At 37.6% G+C, this 17,750-nt stretch overlaps 1 protein-coding gene across 1 annotated transcript; it reads right to left on the bottom strand.

Moving 5' to 3' along the window:
• Positions 1-359: 359 nt before the first annotated feature.
• Positions 360-16,746, bottom strand: LOC307130547 (uncharacterized protein). The gene is made up of 3 exons (XM_079823582.1): positions 16,679-16,746; positions 11,063-11,432; positions 360-2,792 (listed from the first exon to the last, which is right to left on the bottom strand). The coding sequence occupies exons 2-3, from the start codon at positions 11,370-11,372 to the stop codon at positions 1,513-1,515; spliced, it is 1,590 nt and encodes a 529-aa protein (XP_079679708.1). The 5' UTR covers positions 11,373-11,432; positions 16,679-16,746; the 3' UTR covers positions 360-1,512.
• Positions 16,747-17,750: the final 1,004 nt, after the last annotated feature.

Consider the following 17,750-nt stretch of genomic DNA (forward strand, 5'->3'; position numbering starts at 1 on the left):
ATTAATCTTGATTGGAAACAAGAAAAAATACTAAATAAGAAGAGCATTTTTTGCAGTGTAGTCAAGTCTTTTGATCATTTAAAATATAATAGGCCTTTGTTGAATATATTTCCTTTGTCCTGTTGCTCTCTCAGTCACATACCTGAAGCTCATTCATTATGCAGGTCATTATGCGTTCTTTTGTTATCTCAGGTGATTCACAGCATCATTTATGAGTCGTTCACGCCTCTATGCATACTGTCTCCGTAAAGGAAAAGTATTTTACCAAATGTAAATGAATATATTGTTGTATGTGAATGTGTCATCTAAATGATTCTCACATCAGTTTGAAGCAAAAACTCTAGGCAAATACACCCATTAGTCCAAGGTCTTGTGAACACATATCTATTGTTTGTTTTGTGGCCTTAATTTTAAAACAAAAAAATGATTTTTTCAGAAAACATGCATAAAACATTATTCTCTCAAAATACAAGCATGTACATGCATGTTGCTCACATATTACTGCAGCCCAGTTTGTGCCGAATACAGTGTAATTACAATTTTGCCATTAATGTGTTTATAAGCAACTGAAAAAAACACAAATGTCAGAGCATGTCAAAACTTCTAAAGGGCCCCAAAACAGCTCAGACTCCTAGGGGTTAATCAGATTCACATGTTCATATATCACTTGTTGACGCTTTCACCCCGGAATTAGACACGTCGTGACCTTCCAGGTCTGGAGCAGGTGCCAGCTTGCCCAGAACAACAAGTCAACCCATCTCTTAGGATGCCCGTAATCCACCTCCAATACTGATCTGTAACATGGAATACTGTGCACATACACAGATACACAGTTTCTCCAAGGTTGGAGTAGGTGAGCTCTGGTACTGACAAGAAAAAGTTTCCCAAAACATACAGATAGCATGTGCTTTCTCTCAGTGAGAAGTACAGACAATAGTACAGGCAATATTCATACAATTCTTTAGGGTTTTAGTAAAAGGAAATATAAAGTGAAATAACAAACATGAAATGAAAGACCAAACCATATTTCATCTCTGGAAGCCGGGCTAAGTGAGCTAGCACTGTTACTGCACTCCTATCAGGTTAGGGATGTGTGATGCCTCCAAAATCCAAACACACGACAACATGTTCTGAAATCAAGCGTTAAGCGACACATCACACATCCCTAGGACAGACCCTCAGTCACCACTCAGAGACCAAATACAAACTTTAGAAAATATAAAGGAAGAAACAAACAATCAGTGGTTCTCTTGATTAAGCAAAATGGCATCGCCCATTGTCCAAATATGTAATAGACTTTTTAATTAACTTGGGGTTTTGTAAAATGTTTTTTTTTAACTACATATTTCAGTAAGAGACATCATTTATGTTATATTAAGCCATACAAGTCTTAACACCAGGGAATCCCTTTAAGATTATCTTTAAATCTGAAACCCTTTCCACAATGATAACAAATGAATGGCTTCTCTCCAGTGTGAATTCTCATGTGGACTTTGAGATCTCCTTTATTTCTCATGTGGATGTTAAGGTTTCCTTTATGTGTGAAACTCTTTCCACACTGTGGGCAGGTGTAAGGCTCTCTCCAGTGTGAACTCTCATGTGGACTTTAAGTTTTCCTTTATCACTGAAGCTCTTTCCACAAGTTTGGCAGGTGTAAGGTTTCTCTCCAGTGTGAACTCTCATGTGCTTGTTAAGGCTTCCTTTTTCAGCAAAACTCTTTCCACACTGTTGGCAGGTGTAAGGCTTCTCTCCAGTGTGAATTCTCATGTGGACTTCAAGTTTTCCTTTATCACTGAAGCTCTTACCACAAGTTTGGCAGGTGTAAGGCTTCTCTCCAGTGTGAACTCTCATGTGCCTGTTAAGGCTTCCTTTTTCAGCAAAACTCTTTCCACACTGTTGGCAGGTGAACGGCTTCTCTCCAGTGTGAACTCTCATGTGCCTGTTAAGGTTTCCTTTTCTGTTGAAACTCTTTCCACACTGTTGGCAGGTGTAAGGCTTCTCTCCAGTGTGAACTCTCATGTGCCTGTTAAGGGCTCCTTTACTTCTGGAACTCTTTCCACACTGTTGGCAGGTGTAAGGCTTCTCTCCAGTGTGAACTCTCATGTGGACTTTAAGGTGTCCTTTACTCCTGCAACTCTTTCCACACTGTTGGCAGGTGTAAGGCTTCTCTCCAGTGTGAATTCTCATGTGGACGTTAAGGTCTCCTTTATCTCTGTAACTCTTTCCACACTGTTGGCAGGTGTAAGCCTTCTCTCCAGTGTGAATTCTCATGTGGACTTTAAGGTGTCCTTTACTCCTGAAACTCTTTCCACACTGTTGACAGGTGTACGGCTTCTCTCCAGTGTGAACTCTCATGTGGACTTTAAGGTGTCCTTTACTCCTGAAACTCTTTCCACACTGTTGGCAGGTGTAAGGCTTCTCTCCAGTGTGAATTCTCATGTGGATGTTAAGGTTTCTTTTATCTCTGTAACTCTTTCCACACTGTTGGCAGGTGTACGGCTTCTCTCCAGTGTGAATTCTCATGTGGATGTCAAGGTTTACTTTATCTCTGTAACTCTTTCCACACTGTTGGCAGGTGTAAGGCTTCTCTCCAGTGTGAACTCTCAGGTGGACTTTAAGGTGTCCTTTACTCCTGCAACTCATTCCACACTGTTGGCAGGTGAAATAACTTTTAGCTCCTATCTTTTGAGCTCTTTTTTGTGAGGAAGTTTTTTTAGCCTGTGTTGATCTTTCTCCAGTCATGAAGTCATGATGTTTAAGTTCATGACTTGCCTCTTTCAATGCCATGAGATCTAGGGCAAAACATACATAAAACAGTTTAGACATTTAAGCATCAATAGCAGTGTATAGGGTAATATGATATATAACCTATCCTATCCTAGGGACCAGGGATGGGCAGCTTTGGTCTTGAAGGGCCACTGTCTTGCAGAGTTAAGCATGTTCTCCCATCTGTCTGCCAATGAAGTCCACTCTGAAATGCCAACTGTCCTGTATTAGCTCTGACGTCCTGTATATTGGGCCTAAATGTCCTGTAGGTGACTTTCCTTGACCCATTTATTGAGTGCTACGCTGATCTAACCACTGACCAAGGGGTTGTTTACTCAAGTTTGTTATTTTAAATGTAGACACTCGCACAAAATAGAGCAATGCCGTTGAGATGCTCATGCGTTTGTGGGTTCATTTAAAGTCCTTAATGCGTTAAAATAATTTAATGCAAATAAATTACGGAAGTATGTGAAGCTGCGTCATTAACGTAATTTCCATCACGCAGTTAGAAGATCCTAGACGTCAGGAGTTTATCACAATCACACCGCACCTGAAACCCTGATAGGAAGACATCTCCATTCTAACCCGATTCTGCTTCTCTGTTTGTGATAAGGCCATTTTAAGCCATTAAACACAAGATCTGTCGTATTCTGTGATTGTTTCTGAATAACACAATTTTTATATAAAAATGTCTAAAATGAAACAATCAAGAGAATTAAAAAGAACAATCTCGTTATTGTTGCTCTGCACCCATACTATACACTGTGAACTCTGTAGTTTATGTTTAGGTGTGTATAAATATATTATATAATATAGAAGTATATGGACTCCTTATATTTGGTGTCATTAGTGTCCAATGAACCTTGAACATTGGACATTTGATCATTGGACATTTAGTGTTATATCACAGTTTTTATATAACCTAACAATTTAGAAATTAAACTATTATAATGTGCACGGTCAAACTTCTGCAATTGATCCAGAATGCTGCAGCAAGAGTAGTCTTTACTGAGCCACAGTGCGCATGTCACACCTCTCCACTGCATAGCCAGAAGCTTGCAGTGAACAACGCCTTATGGTGCAATCCCAAAGAGGCACAAAATCATTTTCAGCAATCTTAGCTTGAATGTTCCCTGCTGGTGGAATTTTCAAGAAACTTCTGAAGACATATCTTTTTCTGCAACATGTGACCCATTAATATTAACAAGTCACTTTGTAAGTCACATTTCTAAGTCACTTTGGATAAATTATTAAATGTAAATTTAAAGGACACATTTACATATACTTTTACATGGTGTTTGCACATAAATGTGTGTTGGGCCAACACACATTTATGTGCAAACCTGCCTGTCTGGCAGCTCTAACCTCAGCATTCTTTTACCGATAAATCATAAGCAGTGTCCCAGAACAAGCCTTTGCAGAATCCTGGTAAAATGATGTCACATTTCACATGCCCCACTCATGAGTCCTGTGGCATTGAGTGACATTGCCGTATCAAGAAAGACCCCGCCTTCAGAGAGCTGTACACAGTCCGCCATGTTTATCTCCTCCCCAGAGCATTCAAGTAAGAAATGTGTTCTTAAAACTACTAAAGTTCATTCAGTCAAGAGCAGTGAGTGATTTTCTGTTTATCTTTTGTTTGATTTGTATTAACAGCAGATATAGCAGGAGGTACTAGCAGTAGGTACATTACACTGCTTTCACTTTAGTAACGTTACACAGATCTAGAGTTTAGATTCCCTGCCCGAGCGCAAGCCCGAACTTGACCCGAGATTTCCCGGCACTATCCTCAGGCCAGGTCGGGCCGGGCCCTTGATCGTTTGTGTTTTTTTAATCATTACTTTATTAGCCTAATTGGGTGGGCAGAAAGCTATGCCATAATTAGAAATAATATATATTTTTAGCAAAGTAATACTACAACTAAGAAAAAAATGTGTACAAAGTTGCACAAGTCAGGATTAGTCTAAAAATGCGTGTTAAACTCACAGCACACGCAGTGATGAAGCACAGCATTCAGAAACGCTCTGAGACGCCAGTCATGAGCTGCTTGCGTTAACACTGCGCATTGCTTAACTAGTCTATTTCTTTTCTTAACTAGAAGTTAAAGAAAAGTAGACATTTCAAGCTTTCTATACACATATTTCTCATGTCTGTGAGGCAAGTAGGCTTCTGAGTTTCGTTTATTTATGAGACGCATTCCAGCTATTACTCTATTTGCTTGTTATTTATTCAATCCAAGCAATTGGCTGACGAAACCTTGATTAAAATTAAGATACAATTTATACAAAACGAAATTCATTTTAAAGAAGGGCTTCATACAAAACAAAACCTAATATTAAACAAAATATAATAACCACCAAAATAATTTCTGACCCACTCGCATCTTTGCACTTCTCATTATCAGATGAAATTTAAAAATAACATTATAATATTTAAACATAAATATTAAACAAAATACATTGCTTAATGGCTACAACAAGTAGGCCTATAGTAGGGTACAGTACAGATGCATGTCATGTCTGAGCAGGATTTGAGCGAGCGTGGTTTTACCAGTGAACGGTTCTCGCATCATACACACCTCACCCCTATCCCTGCCCCCGTCCAACCGTCTGCCCCTCCCTTTCCTCCTTCCTATCTCCCTTACTCAGTCCCAACAAAAAATTCCATCACGTGACCACGTGTACTGTGTTATGTATGTTATGTTTTGCATGTATGCTTTGCAATCTGCATTTCTTTTTTTCTGGAGAGCGTGTGGCGGCGCTTTAAATAGCTGCGGCTCGGAGGCTTGCTCCAAACTCATTTCATTGCATTGTACTTGTACATGTGTAATGACAATAAACTTGAATCTAATCTAATCTAATCTAATGAGCACGCCTGCATAGAGAGGATTATTGAGCTGAGCGTCACACCCGTCCGCTTCGCTCATTACAGGCGTGTTCTCAGAACGCCCACGTATTAAAAAATGGTCAGGTTTAAATTGGGCTCGGGCTCATAATTACAGTTAATGTGTCAGGCCAGGCTCGAACACAATGTGCATGGGCTCGGGCTTGATATTTTGAGCCCGATCTAAGCTCTACACAGATCTAATATACACACAGGATTTCTGTACTAGCTGCATACATGAACAGACGTAACCAACTGTTTTCATGTGAACTGTGTTCTGTGTTTCTGACATTTACTGTGTGTGTGCATTTCACAGTTTAATCGCAATAATACTATAATGCATTACTTTTGAAACGCGTTACTCCCAACACTGCACATGTGCACGTCACAAGCAAGTCTCAAGTCAGTCAATTTTTGTGACAATTAGGCATATTGTGTGAGATATGTTCTCTTTGTATTATTTGAATGTTCTTTCTTCTGCTTGTCCTGTAGAGTGTGAGCAGGTGATTGATAATTGTCATCCGTTTTTAAATTATTAAAGCCATGATGAAATAAAGGCTTTTTATATTATTTCAATAATCGAGTGCCTTGGATTCTTGATTTTTTTTCAACTCTTAACATGTCCAAACCGGGCATAGCCATCATTTTAAAAGCGAGGGGGACAGAATGTCAAGTGTGATGCCAGTTTTGTTTTGAAGTTTGTCTAATTGATGGTTCTATTTTTAATCTTCAATTTCTTTGCTTAATTGGCTTAATATGCTATTTATGTAAGCTATCTGGGTCTTTTTGACCCTAAATGATGTTTGCTGAAATAATAAAAACAAATCATCTAAATTGGCAGGAGAATTGATGTGGTGGTTGATGTGGAATGATACTAGTTGTATGTTTGCATGAGGAAAAAGTCTGTAACAGTACACGCTTAAAATGTGTTAAAATGAATTAACAAAATATGTGTAAAAGGATTCATAACACATTTTGCGTTACCACAGACACATGATGTGTAAGTATTGTTTATGTATATGTGTAAGTTCAACTGTTTACAGAATTACTGTGTAAAACACATGTAGTAGTACATGTCAATATTAAAAGGCATATTTTCTGTTGCAAATACTTAACGGGCGGTGGCAGCTTTAACAGTTGGATTTAGTCATGTTGAAAATGTGAATAAAGCATTTTAAATCGCTGGGGAAAACAACTGTTGGTACTAGGGGAATGTCCATGCTGCGCCTGCGCAGTGGCGTCCTTTTCCAACCGAAGCTTGGCCAGCCGTCAGAAATGAGCCCTGCGTCGGTCTGCCTAAGGTGAGTGAATTTAATTAAACGTGTAAAATTGTAAATATTTCTCCCCTAACATGTGAATGATTTGTGTTAATTTTCCAGGAAACATAATTTGTTTGTTTTAACCGCTGTTATGCCGTTTCCATGTTCCGTAGCCGAATGTTTAGTATGTTTAGTGTGTTGTGGTTAAGCATCAATAGGCCAGCGAGCTCTCACGTTTTGCAATGGTGTTTAGGAACTAATTGTTTTTAATAATAAATGAAGGTGCCATGCATATAAGGTTAATATGCATGGCACCTTAAAGGGTTAGTTCATCCAAAATTGAAAATAAAGTCAGTAATTACTCACCCTCATGTTGTTCCAACCATGTAAGACCTTCGTTCATCTTCGGAACATAATTTAGTATATTTCTGATGAAATCTGAGAGCTGTCTCACTCCTCCATAGGCTTTCAGAGGGAAAGAAACTTGATGGCCCAGAATAGTAAGTATGCGTCGTGGCACTCCCGCGAACTCTCGTCAGAGAGTATATAGTGGGATAAATAGTGGGATAAAGTCGTTATTTTTGTTGTTTTTCCGCTCAAAAAGTATTTTCGTCGCATGATAGACTTAATACAGAGCCACTGTAGTCATTTGGACTCCTTAAATGACGTTTTTACTTACTATTCTGGGCCATCAAGTTTCATTCCCTCTGAAAGCCTATGGAGGAGTGAGACCGCTCTCAGATTTCATCAAAAATATACTAAATTATGTTCCGAAGATGAACGAAGGTCTTACATGGTTGGAACAACATGAGGGTGAGTAATTACTGACTTTATTTTCAATTTTGGGTGAACTAACCCTTTAAGTTTGAACTCGTAATAGTCCTTTTACCAAATCCTATGCGGTAGGTTAAACCACGTTTGTGCCACCTGGCTTTTTAAAATTGTATTGATCATGGGATGAATACATTTAACATTTAAATTTTCTCATTGTATTAAATTATGACTCTTATGATCACGGCATTATAATATGGTGTTATTTTTATATTGTTTATCTCGCGGCTGTCTTCATAGACATGCCAGCCATGGCAATATATTTTTTAACAAAGCTGCTGAGCACTTTACACGAAGGTTGGTTCATAATTTGTTAATATTAATATTTAATTGTTTTATGCACTGCAGGTGGACATTGAATTTTCCAAGATGACAGGTGGGAAAGAAGACATGTTTAACAAGAAATGGGAAGGGAAACAGAGCATGTATATCTGTCCAAAGTGCTTGCAAAATATTGTTGTCAAAATTCAAACTATATGTGTGTGATGATTATTTCTTATTTGAAGTTCATTAATAGATTGTTCTATTTGACAGTAGTTTTACAGTACCTAACAGATACGAGTTGTATAATATTTGATACTTGTAGTCATTTAAAGTGTTTTGTATGATTAATGTTCTGAAATGCTTGTTAAAACCAGAAAAAAATGCTAAATGAACAGTATATGAACAGTATTTAATACTTCGGTGTGATTTCATGATAAGTGTACATATTTTAATCTGATCCAGATTTTTCAAAAATCTTTTATAGTAAAAAATATTTGTTTTAACACACAATTGTGTTAGATGTATACAAAAAGTACACATTAATGTGTTTTGTAACACGTGTGTATTTTCACAACACATATTCTGTGTTGTATTTAAAACAACATGTGTTGTCCTGGAGCACACTCAGAACAGGTGTTGAAAACAACAGAGTGAAGAGGTCTTTTACCACTTTGAACTCATCGTGATCTCTTTGTATGAAAATGATGGATACAGTGTGGGTGTGAGCATGAGCACGCCATGACCCGTGAGCAACTGATTACCATGGAAACTTGAAATTCACAATCCTGGTACCCTAACTCAATTATACTTGGTGTAGTGCCTTTCATGTTCAGTCACGACTGTCAGTGCTCTTACGTTAGCTCTTTGCTTGCCTGCTGCGTCACGTGTTCCCTAAGGCAGCGATGCGTTCAAAAACAGATATTTATAAAACAAAAGACAAGTTATTTTGAGGAATTTAACTCAAGTCTGAGTCAAGTCTCAAGTCAAAGTTAATTCTAGTATTTTATTGATATCAAGCAAGTCTCAAGTCCTAACTTAAGTCATGTGACTCAAGTCCCCCACCTCTGGTATGTAGCATTTCTTTACCAGTTTTTTGACATACAGTGGGGAGAACAAGTATTTAATACACTGCCGATTTTGCAGGTTTGCCCACTTACAAAGCATGTAGAAGGCTGTAATTTTTATCAAAGGTACTCTTCAACTGTGAGTGACGGAATCTAAAACAAAAATCCAGAAAATCACATTGTATGATTTTAAAGTAATTAATTTGCATTTTATTGCATGACAAGTATTTGATACATCAGAAAAAGCAGAACTTAATATTTTGTACAGAAACCTTTGTTTGCAATTACAGAGATCATACGTTTCCTGTAGTTCTTGAGCAGGTTTGCACACACTGCAGCAGGGATTTTGACCCACTCCTCCATACAGACCTTCTCCAGATCCTTCAGGTTTCGGGGATGTCACTGGGCAATACGGACTTTCAGCTCCCTACAAAGATTTTCTATTGGGTTCAGGTCTGGAGACTGGCTAGGCCACTCCAGGACCTTGAGATGCTTCTTACGGAGCCACTCCTTAGTTGCCCTGGCTGTGTGTTTCGGGTCGTTGTCATGCTGGAAGACCCAGCCACGACCCATCTTCAATGCTCTTACTGAGGGAAGGAGGTTGTTGGCCAAGAAGATCTCGCGATACATGGCCCCATCCATCCTCCCCTCAATACGGTGCAGTCGTCTTGTCCCCTTTGCAGAAAAGCATCCCCAAAGAATGATGTTTCCACCTCCATGCTTCACGGTTGGGATGGTGTTCTTGGGGTTTTACTCATCCTTCTTCTTCCTCCAAACATGGCGAGAGGAGTTTAGACCAAAAAGCTCTATTTTTGTCTCATCAGACCACATGACCATCTCCCATTCTTCCTCTGGATCATCCAGATGGTCATTGACAAACTTCAGACAGGCCTGGACATGCGCTGGCTTGAGCAGGGGGACCTTGCGTGCGCGGCAGGATTTTAATCCATGATGGTGTAGTGTGTTACTAATGGTTTTCTTTGAGACTGTGGTCCCAGGTCTCTTCAGGTCATTGACCAGGTCCTGCCGTGTAGTTCTGGGCTGATCTCTCACCTTCCTCATGATCATTGATGCCCCACGAGGTGAGATCTTGCATGGTGCCCCAGACCGAGGGAGATTGACTGTCATCTTCAACTTCTTCCATTTTCTAATAACTGCGCCAACAGTTGTTGCCTTCTCACCAAGCTGGCCATTGTGGAGAGGTTGGAGTCTGTTTGATTGAGTGTATGGACAGGTGTCTTTTATACAGGTGACGAGTTCACACAAGTGCAGTTAATACAGGTAATGAGTGGAGAACAGGAGGGCTTCTTAAAGAAAAACTAACAGGTCTGTGAGAGCCGGAATTCTTACTGGTTGGTAGGTGATCAAATACTCATGTCATGCAATAAAATGCAAATTAATTATTTAAAAATCATACAATGTGATGTTCTGGATTTTTGATTTAGATTCCGTCTCTCACAGTTGAAGAGTGATAAAAATGACAGACCTCTATATGCTTTGTAAGGCAAAATCGGCAGTGTATCAAATACTTGTTCTCCTCACTGTAAATAAGCTACCATTGTACACACAGTATGAAATTAACACCCGCCATCTCGCTGTAATTTGAGGGTATTGCGCAGTGGCTGAATTATTCAACTTTTAAGAATAAGCCGAAGATATGCAGATTTTCCGGATATGGGTGGAACTAATGCACAAATGCCAATGTCATTGGCTGGCACTCTATTCTATTACCGTTCCTGTTTTGATTTCAGCAAGTCAGTTCGAGCGAAATCACACAACGTGATTAAACCTTGTGCGACCGTATCGTGCATAAGCTTTGCTTGTTATAATGAAAGGATCTGCAAGCGTGTAGACTTGACCAATGCCAAGTTTACTTCAACCAGCAGGATTGAGGACATTCACAAGACATTTTTCAAAAATATCCTTCATTTCTATAGAGCTGGAGATTTTAATAATGATCAAATGAGTGAGTTCAGCTTTGAGAATGAAACCAACCTGTTTGTTCCTCAGTTTCTTCATGTTTCAATCTCAATGTTTCTTCAATCTTCACGTCTTCTCTCTCCTCTTTCTCTGTTTGTTCCTCAGTTTCTTCATGTTTCACTCTCAATGTTTCTTCAATCTTCATGTCTTCTCTCTCCTCTTTCTCTGTTTGTTCCTCAGTTTCTTCATGTTTCACTCTCAATGTTTCTTCAATCTTCATGTCTTCTCTCTCCTCTTTCTCTGTTTGTTCCTCAGTTTCTTCATGTTTCAAACTGAATACACTTTCAATCTTCAGGTCTTCATTCTCCTCTTTAATAAACAGCATTTTTATAGTAGTGTCACATGGATCTCAGTCACTTCTCCAGGGGTTTTTCCTGTGTTTGTCCTGTTTAAGATGAGAATAATTAACAGAAAGAGAAAGAGTGAGTCTCAATCAGCTCTAGTTCCGTATCAGCGCAGTCTCAGTAAACCTCAAAACTAGCACTACAAACTAATAATGAACATAAATTATACAGACACTATATACATACAGGGCTCTGGAGTGCAACCAAAATTTGTAATGGTGCAACTAAAATTTTTCCCAGGTCGCACTTTTGCCCCTAATATCCTCTCGTCCGCTGCCTCTCCACGAACGAAGCCGCAGCGTTTGTTCTCCTTTGACAGAACTCTCACTTATGATTGGATCATATCGTGGTCTAAACCAATCAGAGACAGAGATGGGGCGGGTCTTTGCCTCTGATTGGCTGTGGTCCAGATATTCCTGTAGACCTACACTGCTCTGTGCTGTGTGAATTGAAATTGAGCCCTGAGCAGCAGAGAATCAGTTACAGCAATCAGCATCAGCACGACGAACAATGAAAAGAAACAGACCCATAGAGAGTTTTTTCATAAAGAAAAGTAGGCCTGCTCCCCCCAACACTCTCCTTGGTCAATGCTCCGACAACAGCCCAGACATGGAGCTACTTCAGCCACAAGTCTCCCCTAGGGATGGGTACCAAAACCCGGTATTAAATGAGCCCTGGTGCTAAATTATGAAAGACCGCAGTATCAATAAGCTCTGACGCTATCGGTACTGGAGAAATGAAGAAAATACACTTAATATTTATTATTGATATATAGACCTTATCTTGCAAATTCTATATCTGCCAGCCATTTCTATATGAGATAATATTAAACAATTTTTCCGTGATGCATTTTTGCTTTTCGCAATTCGAGAGAGAGAGAGAGAGAGAGAGAGAGAGAGAGAGAGAGAGAGAGAGAGAGAGATCTACGGCGAGCACAACACAATCCCAGTGTAATGAGTGACGATGGCCAAGAGAACTAAACAGAACTAAACTAAACAATGATATGAGGTAAAACTATTATAAACTAGCCGTGTTCCGTCGAGCGCAACTTCCTTCCCTTCACAGCAGCGAGCTGTCATTTCGCCCTAAACTCAACGTCAGAATCATTGTTTGTTGTAAAAGGCAGTGTCTACTGTTGCTAAAATGCAGGACATGTTTGGTGATACAAAGAGCTATTAAATGCACAATAATCCACAGAAGAGACGCCGTTTCCAACTTCAAGGCGGCTTGTGTGTGTGTGTGTGTGTGTGTGTGTGTGTGTGTGTGTGCGTACGCTGTGAAACGGACCAACTTGCACATCATACATTAGACTTTGTGTGCGCGTCTAAACAATTAAATACACAACAAATAGAATATGGATTGTAGAGAGTAGTCACTTAAACACAATTTATGTCTTAAATGGTTGTAAATAGTTTGGAGAAATGGGAGAATATGATATTATTAGAGCTGCATTCGGTCTTAAAGGGGCAGCGTCTAATAAACCTGCTGACGATTGAGCCATTAATGTGAATCAAACAACAAAAGGCAAAGAGAAAATATGCACAGCTCTATCAATTCTACAATGAAAACTATGGAGCGTTATTTTACATTTCATTACTTTATAGGCCGTATTACTTAATGTAAGTAGACCTCCCTGAAATTAAAGTACTGTTGTTTATTTTGTTAATTTGTCTTTTTTTTATTGTGTATTTATTTAACATTTGTTTGCACTTTGTTTCATTGTTCTTATATTGTATCTTATGCATATAAAACTAAAAAAATGCCTGCACACTGGTCCATTTATCAATATATGTTTTATATTTGTATTGCCCAAACATTGATATTTTAAATATTTTACTTTTCAGATTATAAAACAATGTTAATTATGTTCTTAATTTGTTAGTTTTTTTGTTAAAAAATATATATATAAAAAAGAACCAATAAGAATACCGTTAAAGTACCGAATCGATGAGCAGTATCGGTTAGAGTAGTAATACCGTTAAAACCTTAACGATACCCATCCCTAGTCTCCCCAGACCCTGGTAAGATCCAAGCCCTGGTCTAGAAACCTGCACTCCTTTGGGACTACCACAGGACCTGCACTCCCGCGGATCATGATCAACTGAGAGGATAGCTTTTTAGGAACTACGAAGGGAGCACACTTTGTGCACATTCTGCCACGCCAAACCATGCAAGCTTTTGCTTTTACATTAAAATACTTGAAAAAAAATCTATTTATACTTTTATGCGGGCGGGAGTGGGACAAAACATGAAGCGAGAGGGTATATGTAAATGTTTTAATTTGGCAGCTCAGTGAAGTAATATCTTATATATATATCTTATATATATATATATATATATATATATATATATATATATTAGGGGTGTAACGGTTCGCGTATTCGTACCGAACGGTTCACGGGGTGAGTTCCAAATGGAATCAGTATTCCCTATTTGATCATCCCTATGTGAGCAGGACACGCGTGTGCCGTATGTAGCAGTTTGGAATGCACTTGGCAAAGGGAGCGGCGTAATTTCCTCATTATCTTCAGCTGGGATGTTCCGGTGACAACGCAGCACAGTGTCCGTCAGCAGATCAGGGTTGCCAGATATTCGCAACAAAACCCGCCCAATCGCAACTCAAAACTAGCCCAAAACAAGCCCAGTCTCATTTCAGTGGGGTTTTTTTGGTAAAAATCTCTTATGGGGGGTAAAATATATGTCTTTTTGGCAGGGTTTCCTGCTGAAATACGCATTCCCGGTGCTAAATATCACACAATTGGGGTCGCTTCAACCTGCGGACATGTATGAACTTGGCAACACTGCAGCAGATGTCGCAGTTTTATCTGCATCATTTTCTTTTTTTTAGTCTAACTGTTGCAAATAAAAATAAACATTTTTTATTTTAAAATGTTTATAAAAATATGCTTTGTAATACTGTATATAAAAAGTAATATAACTCTTAAAAATATGAATTGTATATTTATTTATGCTGGCGCTGCATTGTCATGGGAACATCCCAGCTGAAGATAATGAGGAAATTACGCCGCTCCCTTTGCCAAGTGCATTCCAAACTGCTACATACGGCACACGCGTGTCCTGCTCACATAGGGATGATCAAATAGGGAATACTGATTCCATTTGGAACTCACCCCGTGAACCGTTCGGTACGAATACGCGAACCGTTACACCCCTAATATATATATATATATATATTAGGCATGTGCCGGTATCAAATTTTCATGTTGCAATTAATTGCTGAAGCTTTTATCACGGTATACGGTATTATCACGATATTGAAATAAGTTGCAAAAAAAGTGTTGTCGTACTGTAACAGGTTTAATAACTTTCTTATAACAAAAAGAACCAAACATTTAAATACAATAAATCAATACACAAAAATGTATAAAGTAAACAAACATTTAAAACAGAAGTGCAAAAGTATTATAAAGAACAATAGGTAACACTTTACAATAATGTCTCACCAGTTAATGCATTAACAAAGAATGAATGGCTATTTTTACAGAAGTTATTCTTCTTTGATAATGTTAGTTTAAAGGTCCATTAAATAATACAGTTACAACTTTTGATTTTAATAACGTGTTGTTAAATGCTGAAATGTACATTTAACTAAGATTAATACATGCTTTAGAAGTATTTCTCATTGTCAGTTTGTTAATGAATGAACTAATGTTAAATAATGGAGCCTTATTGTAAAGTGTGTGACTGAACAACAGTCAGAACATATTCAAACAATATCTAGGGCATGTTCTTTAGTCAAGATTAAAATTTTAAATGTTTAAGTTTGAAAATGAATAGCCTCTTTTCACCGTATCGTTTTGTTTATGAGGGTTACCGGGGAAACGGCTGCATTTCTGCTGTTCCGCCAGCGCCCTCTGCTGTCAGAGAGTGAACGTGCACTTCAGCTTCACTCCGCCATGTGCTCGGCTCATGCATGGCCTGTTTACATCAGTGCGCTTCTCTTTGACCTGTTGTTCATTTTAAACGGTTGATGGGTAAAGTATTCTTAAAATGCATTCTAAAAATCTGAATAATTCGTAATAAATGTTGAAGTGCCCATTTTGAAGTGCCCACGATAACAATATTGTGCATGTTCATTATTGCGGGTATATCGTATTACCGTTTACCGGCACATGTCTAATATATATATATATATATATATATATATATATATATATATATATATATATATATATATATATATATATATATATATATATATATATATATATATATACACATATACACATACACACACATATATACACACACACACACGCCTGAAATTTTTCATACCCTTGGTAAATGTGACCAAAGAAGGCTGTGAAAATAAATCTGTTGTTAATCCTTTTGATCTTTTGTTCTAAAAATGTATAAAATTCTAACCTTTCATTGGACAATAAACATTTTAAATGGGGGAAAATCTTATTATGAAATAAATGTTTTTCTCTAATACACATTCTTCACAATTAATCATACCCTTTTATTCAATACTTTCTGCAACCTCTTTTTGCCAAGATAACAGCTCTGAGTCTTCTTCTATAATGCCTGATAAGTTTGGAGAACAGAATCTCTGCAGATTCCCACATCCATGTTGGAGCTTCTTCTCTTCAGTTCACCCCACTCATCTTCTCAGGGCTCTACGCTAACATTTTTCTTGAGGAGCACTTGTGCTCCTTATTTAAAAAAATTAGGAGCACAGTCAAAAATTTAGGAGCTCCTTCTGATCAATAACACACATTCCAATTATAACTTTCCCATTACAGGACGATCTTTGTCCCTTTACATTAATGTCCAGGGGCATTTTTACCATTATAAGAGCAATGTTTTCTAATCTTATTAAATGTATGCATCATCTTTTGTCAATTTCTTCAATTAAAATAGAAATGTTGTTTTTGTTAATTTAAACAATAAATTAAGTTAGAGCGATAAGACACAATCAGACTGTTACCAATCTAATTAAATCAGCATCAAAAGATCAATCTTTGCACTGTAGAAGTGGCACAGCAGCTCCATCTGAAGTGTGTTTAGACACATTTACATTTACAGCTCATGGGTAAAGGTTGTAAATATAAGTTTTTGAATTTAGAAATAGGCTATGTACAAGTTAATGTGTACATACATATGTACAAGGCTATGTGTTTTCATCTGTTACTTTACTCACACAACGTTAATAAATGTTAGATAAAACAATGCAATGTTACATTTAATAATAAACCATTAGATCTGCGTCGCCTGTACAACTTTGAAGATGATTTCTATAGTTTTAAACGCTTAAAACTCAAACCTTTCTTCAGCAGAATCACAACAGATGCAGGAGCGCGGCGCAGCCTTATGACGTCACATCACCACACCAAAATAAAAGTCCCGTTCACACGCGACAGTCTACAATCACAGAAGTGCACATTTACAAATAATACAAGAGATTACAGAAATTCAGAGTTGAATGTATTAGTGAAATACATACTTAAATACATGTTGTTCAAGGATGAGCTGAAAATATTAGGAAACTAGACTTTGTCTAAAGGTTAAAACTGTATTGTTTAGGAGAATACCTTTTAAATAATATAAATTATATATTTATTTATATATGTGTGTATCAGCACTGAAATGCATAAACATGTTGTGAAGTTTTTTCTCTCCTGATATTAAATTTTTTTAAAGTAATATGTACATTTAAAGTTAATTTGAGTCTAAAAATACCTGAAAATAGGCGTACAATGTCAAACTAGAGTAAAGTTTGTAAACAAACTTTGAAGTTAACTTGATAAAGCTAGACCTGAAAGTTTGAAAAAGTTCATTTAAAGCTTAAAGTTTAAAGGTTTGAAGTTTACAGTTTTTCTCAATCGCTATGACAATTCTTTCAATACTTTTTAACAAATTTCCTAAACTCTTAACGCACCAACACACCTACAGAACACAATTGGCAAAACGGTTAATTTCATGCTCAAAATCACACATCGTAAACTAAACTCCAACACTAATTTTCAAAGTACGATAATTCACTAAAACAATACACTATTGTAGTGTAAGGGATATTCGGATCAAAAAACTCTTTTGGGGGAATTGATTCACAATTAAAATAACCAAATCACCTATATGAATAATTCAGAATTAATATTCAACACCTCATCAACTATTTGTCCAGCGATACGTCGATATTAGAGTTATCTTATCAATTCTGGTCAGAATATTACTTCCTGGCCATCGGAAATAATATCATTAATTTTATGTTCATTGATATGAGTCATATCAATGAACATATGAGCACGGTAACGTTAACACGATCGAGAGTTTAATGCAATAACTTATGAGCATGAAGCACAAGACACACTTTTAGATGAAAAATGAATACAAGA

The sequence above is a fragment of the Gobio gobio genome, assembly GCF_949357685.1.
Source record: "Gobio gobio genome assembly, chromosome: 1".
Classification (NCBI taxonomy): domain Eukaryota; kingdom Metazoa; phylum Chordata; class Actinopteri; order Cypriniformes; family Gobionidae; genus Gobio; species Gobio gobio.

Excerpts from the sequence above, each read along its gene's own strand:
- LOC307130547 (XM_079823582.1), bottom strand. The coding sequence starts at position 11,372 with ATGCTGTTTATTAAAGAGGAGAATGAAGACCTGAAGATTGAAAGTGTA. Across the intron at positions 2,793-11,062 it reads AGAAACTGAGGAACAAACAG|ATCTCATGGCATTGAAAGAG; the intron begins GTTGGTTTCATT and ends GTTTTGCCCTAG.